The 6,192-nt window shown below is 36.2% G+C and overlaps 1 protein-coding gene across 1 annotated transcript; it reads right to left on the bottom strand.

The window, feature by feature from the left end:
* Nucleotides 1–1,030: 1,030 nt before the first annotated feature.
* Nucleotides 1,031–5,325, bottom strand: LOC126252779 (trafficking protein particle complex subunit 1). The gene is made up of 2 exons (XM_049953712.1): nt 5,123–5,325; nt 1,031–1,529 (listed from the first exon to the last, which is right to left on the bottom strand). Exons 1-2 carry the CDS (start codon nt 5,219–5,221, stop codon nt 1,191–1,193), a joined length of 438 nt encoding a protein of 145 aa, XP_049809669.1. The 5' UTR covers nt 5,222–5,325; the 3' UTR covers nt 1,031–1,190.
* Nucleotides 5,326–6,192: the final 867 nt, after the last annotated feature.

Genomic DNA, 6,192 nt, shown 5'->3' with positions numbered 1-6,192 from the left:
GACTCTGTGTGTGTGTGTGTGTGTGTGTGTGTACTGCTGACAAAGGCTTAATAGCCAAAAACGATGAGTGTGTGAATCTTCTTATTGTGCCTATAGCGACTCAGCATCTCCGCTATATGGTGAGTAGCAACTTTCCTTTTCTCGTAATGATAATACAGAAATGTGCATAAGATTAAAAATCACTGCACATGAAACCTTACTCAAGAGAAAAGCTGCTACTATGAGAAAAGCTTTTATTTTTCAGTTGGTAATGTTTACCTACACCTCAGACTTCGGTTACTTACATACACAATACCGAAGGAAATCAGTAATGTATATCACACTATAAGAATGGAAGGCTTGTTAGTTAGTTACATGTTCTAAGGATCATTCTACACAACAGATTGTAATGATGTGGAACGAGTCATTTTACATTTACACTGAAAATTAATCTGTACAAATGATTACATTTTGAAAATTTTTAAGTTATATACATATAAAATTACAAAAAGATATGAGTTAGTAATTTCTACCCACCACGTTTTACACAATACAGTAATAAAAATTCTTCTATGGAATAGAAGCAATTGTCAAAGAGAAATTTTCTCAATTTGTTTCCAGATTTTAGTTCTTGTATCTAAATTTGTATTTCCTGTACTTATTGTTCCTTGATATACTAACAGTTACCTGCACTACCAAAAATCAAGATCTATTGTTAAAATATAAAATGTAATCAACAATTTCATTATTTGAGCTTCTCCTCTTCCAAATCTGGTTTATTCTTGTTGAGAAATCTTAATTTAGCACATAATTATCAGAAACCAATGCAAAATTACAGGGAAATAAAAGGGAGGAGGGACTACGTACGGCACAATGATTATTAGGTCACTGTATGTACATCATCTTGCTGACAATTGCCACCAACCAGTTTCACAGTTCATACCCAACTAATGTACAAGGATTACATTAAAGGCAATTTCCCTGACCAAACGTTTTCTTTCAAGTAGGTGATAAACCTAAATAACATGATAAAACATTGCATAAATCATAATGAAAGAGTTAAAACCATTTGGCTTTATTAACAACATTTTGGTATGTATACAATATCAGACAGTATAACTGCATGACTAACTATTACAATTACACAAATCTTTCCTTTAACTTCACAGTTATAGCTTAGTACATATTTCATTACTGTTTCTCAAAAATGTTCAGACAACCCTTGCTGAGAATATTGGAGACTGTTTGATTAAAGCATCAAGTTTAGTTTTAAATAATTCACTTTTGATTGGTTTCTTTAAATCACAAACAGGATTCTTTACAACATACTCAACATACACTTGACTATATATCTGCTGCAGCAACTCCCGAACATTCTGTGCAGCAACATCGGTGTTCAAAACAAACTTTAGGCCAGATGGAGTTTCAAAATAATGCAATGCATATTTACTGGTTTTGTAATACAGAAAACCTTCCTTAACATCAAAGGGAGATATTTTGCTGACAAATGATTTAAGTGAGAACAACAGTCCATAGGTGAGCTTTGCTTCCTGGAGACATAAGAAAAAAATTCATAATTATTTTCAGGCACAAAACTTGCTATGAAATATGGTTTTACATAAGTTCTACTTTTAGTTTGGTTTCTGTTGGCTGTCAATGTAGTGTGGAATTTTTTTTAAAAATCATGTTTCATCAGCATTACAAGTTAAATTACTAAGATAATTTATATAATGGTACTAAGCACTCTTAGGAATACAACATAATAAACAGCAATGGACAGCCCCACACCTGCTGGTGCTGGATACGAAATATGAGAGAGAGAGAGAGAGAGAGAGAGAGAGAGAGAGAGAGAGAGAGAGAGAGAGAGAGAGCCTAGTATCCAGAACTTTTTCAGGGAGGAAAGAGGGATCTGCTGGTAAAGAGGTGAGGTGGGCCATGCAGATTCCAAGTAAAGAGTGATCCCACAACATTTGTGTCAACTGAATATTCTGTTTGACAAAATGTGACATTTGCCATGCAACACAGTGAGATAATAATAGAAACACATAAAAATGTAAACCACTGCATCTGTTACAATAAATACACAGTTTCTTAAGTACAGAGCTGACAGAAGTCTTTTTGAAATACACCTGAGTATTCTTATCTTAGCAAAATTCTAGCTATTTTTAAAACAGCTACTAGGCAGAAACATAATTACTATGACACACTGGGCAGACTGCTTTCCTCAGCCTGCTTACTTTTGAAAACTCCAGTATCCCCTATGGACACCAGCACCCTTACTGGCATTGAGGGAATGGACACCCACTAAGGCACTAGCAAGGAAACAGAAATAGCAGGAAGCAGATAAGCAAGAAGAAGAAGAAGAAGAAGAAGAAGAAGAAGAAGAAGAAGGAAGAGGCGGAGGACGAGGGGGTGGAGGAGGAAGAGGAGGATGAGGGGGCGGAGGAGGAGGAGGGCAATGTGCACACTGCACTGAAATGCACAGCCTGGATATTTTCTTTCTTATTCTGAATCAACTAGCTCATTTATTATCTACATGTGCTGATACAATGCAGAAAACTAAATCTGAATTTGCTGAAGGGTATCTGGAATAGTTTAAATCATTCAGCTTTCAGTGTGTATTTATTATACTGTGTGCTGGTCACTGAAAAAGACTGGAACATATTAAGTCTCTCCCAAGGTGACCTGTTATATGCCTTCATGAAAATTCACAGTTTTGCATTATGTACAGTGAAACTATCTGCTTCAAATGCCCTGGAGCAACACATAGGACAGATAGATAGGCTATCCCTATTTTCATTCCATCGGGACATTGTTGTTGTTGCGGTCTTCAGTCCTGAGACTGGTTTGATGCAGCTCTCCATGCTACTCTATCCTGTGCAAGCTTCTTCATCTCCCAGTACCTACTGCAACCTACATCCTTCTGAATCTGCTTGGTGTATTCATCTCTTGGTCTCCCTCTACGATTTTTACCCTCCACGCTGCCCTCCAATACTAAATTGGTGATCCCTTGATGCCTCAGAATATGTCCTACCAACCGATCCCTTCTTCTAGTCAAGTTGTGCCACAAACGTCTCTTCTCCCCAATCCTATTCAACACCACCTCATTAGTTATGTGATCTACCCATCTAATCTTCAGCATTCTTCTGTAGCACCACATTTCAAAAGCTTCTATTCTCTTCTTGTCTAAACTATTTATCGTCCACATTTCACTACCATAAATGGCTACACTCCATACAAATACTTTCAGAAATGACTTCCTGACACTTAAATCAATACTCGATGTTAACAAATTTCTCTTCTTCAGAAACGCTTTCCTTCCCATTGCCAGTCTACATTTTATATCCTCTCTACTTCGAACATTATCAGTTATTTTGCTCCCCAAATAGCAAAACTCCTTTACTACTTTAAGTGTCTCATTTCCTAATCTAATACCCTCAACATCACCCGACTTAATTCGACAACATTCCATTATCTTCGTTTTGCTTTTGTTGATGTTATCAGGACATATAACAGCAACATTGGTTTTCGAAATACAATATACACACAAAAAATGTATAGATATGAAAAACATTTTGTTGGTTATCATGTTCAAAATCACTAGTTACTTGAGAATACAGTGTGACAGTCTACTAAATTTATGATTTCATTGTCTCCCTGACTTGGCTCCACAAGACAGTATCTTCTCCAAAACAGGTCTGCCATGTTTAATGAAATCACAGTCACAGATAGGTCAAGATAGTTATTAAAGCCATGCAACTGCCCTACAAAAATGGACAAAATTACAAAGTTTGTTGCAGTATAAGGTAGAAGTTGATGTGTCAGCCTCAGCTGTTTGTAGGGAAGGACAGACCGTAGGTTTAACAATTTAAGGACCAATTGATATTGACAATTTCAAAAATACATTAGCTTAGTTTAAGAACAATAGGGGATGGAATTGACCATGTACTTTTGGGTGAAGTATACCGGAATTCACCTCACCTGGTATAGGAAAACTACAATAAATCTAACTCAAAATGGCTATGTGGCTGTTTTAAAATTAATCCAATGTTTTATCTCTAAAGTATTTCACTCAACCTAGTATACCAATAGCTCAAAACATATCAGAAGCCAAATGTATCCCTTTGTGATGCATTTAATATAGTGTTCAACAGAAGTCAAGTTAAAGTGATTACCTCACATCTAACAAACATAATAAATCACCTCTCTGAAATTAATAGAGTAAAGCACTTCATACTGCAAGATGCTTTACATGGAAGGAAATCAACAAATATGGACAAATCATGAAAAAATAAAAACTTAACTTGTCTACCAAAGTATGCTTACTAGTACTGTGAGGGAGAATGAAGCCATGATCTCAAACAATGAGTGTCATTAGGTCAAGTGAATTTTCCGAAGAGACAGTGTCAATGAAGGTGAAACTTGTAAACAAAATGGACTGCCTGAAATCCTGCAGGAGGCTGTCAATATAAACAGACAATTGGATATTCATGTGGATGCCTATAACAACTTGTAACTGAAGTCGTGCATGTTTCAGCACTGTAAATACAGGTCCTAAACATTCAGGCGTGTAACTAGCAAAATTTTGTCCTACGAGACTACTGAACAGTATGGGTGACGAGATATTCCAGAAATTTCTTACAGATTATTTAACGGAAATATAGTGTAGAGGAGTTTATGTGTAGCCAATGACGAATGTTTTTCCCATCTATAGATACATACTATTAACACGTGAATATGTTTATGAACCATACGATTGTGCATCTAACATTCCTTTCATATTTTCCGATTTGATGTTTTGTATCGTAATATCTAGGCAAAATATATTAAGCAATTAGATTAAATTGACGTATACTATATTATACGTACACGCTCCCTACATAATGTAATCGAGGAGGAGGAAATAAATTCACTATTTGACACACCCTTGATGTGACTTAAAAAGGCGAAAACATAAATTTCATAGTGTCAAAGGAGAAGAAGTTTGTATGAATGCAGAGAATTAATAACCAATACGAAGCTGAAGTTTATGACGGGGAACGAAAGAATTTTATAGTACACAGCAGCTTATGTGTAGACAATGAGGAATACTTTTTTTTCTCTGGAGGAAAATACTAATCGCCGCGGATGCAAATTTCCTCACCTCTTCCCGAGTTATTCCTGATTGTTTCAAACGATTCCATTCGGCATAATAAAGAAGTGTTCCATGTCTGTCAAATATGTATATATTATGAATCGTCATTTCCTCCTTTTACAAAGGCGTTTCAGAATCTCATTACAAAACTATACAGACGACATCATGTTTATTAACAACCAGAGATAGTGTTGTGTCCACAGGCAGCGCGTTGTACGCTTCTGCCAGTGAGCTCAAAACTAAACTGGAGAGACTACTCAAAGGCGTCTTTGCCTAGAACGTAGAAAACAGTGAAGTTCTTTGGTGGAGTCGCTATATTGTAAGAATTTGTAACGGAGCAATAGTACTTGTTCTTCTGCTTGCGAGTTTAAGATTTTTTAACAAACGTCGTTAGGAGTTGTGTTACATACTGATGCAGTAATCGATGGACAACAGGAAGTGGTTTCCAATCCACCTGTAAGTTACATATGACATAATATATATGGCAAAGGAAATAGTGTTCGGTAAACTCAAAATACTGTAAAAAGATATCTAAAATATTTCCAGTTTTCCTCACTCACGTCCAGAATTTTTAAAGAAATGGCTGCACGCAATCCAAAAGGAATACTGGATTCCATCGAAACATAGCAACATTTGCAACTATCATTTTACGAAAGGCAGCGAATTGTTTCAGAAAGGAGCTGGTAGACAGGTGTTGAAGGATGACGCTTTATTCAGATTTCCAGGCCATTTTCAAGTGAAAATCAATCGGAGTAGGCAATTTGTTCGGAATAAACCATCAGTTTCTGAGCTAAAACCATGTATTTGATTAGCAACAATGACACACATTGCTGTTAACGTGCCATTCTGAATTTCTAGTAGCTCGTAATTGTTGCGGATAGATTCTTTTAATTTTGTTTCAGGAAATGAATGAGATCCAAACGACAAATACGTTATATTAATCCGATGGCAATCATGAGAAATGTGACGCAAGAAATGTGTCTCATAGAATGTGGCTCCTAGGAAAAAAGTGCAACGATTGTAGGTAAAACTGAAGCGGCATGAAAAATAGGTGGAAACAATGGCAGAATTGATTAAAG

This window comes from Schistocerca nitens, chromosome 1 (assembly GCF_023898315.1).
Source record: "Schistocerca nitens isolate TAMUIC-IGC-003100 chromosome 1, iqSchNite1.1, whole genome shotgun sequence".
Lineage (NCBI taxonomy): Eukaryota > Metazoa > Arthropoda > Insecta > Orthoptera > Acrididae > Schistocerca > Schistocerca nitens.
This window is presented reverse-complemented; position numbering and strand designations above follow the sequence as displayed.

Excerpts from the sequence above, each read along its gene's own strand:
- LOC126252779 (XM_049953712.1), bottom strand. The coding sequence starts at position 5,221 with ATGACGATTCATAATATATACATATTTGACAGACATGGAACACTTCTT. Across the intron at positions 1,530-5,122 it reads CAGGAATAACTCGGGAAGAG|GAAGCAAAGCTCACCTATGG; the intron begins GTGAGGAAATTT and ends TTATGTCTCCAG.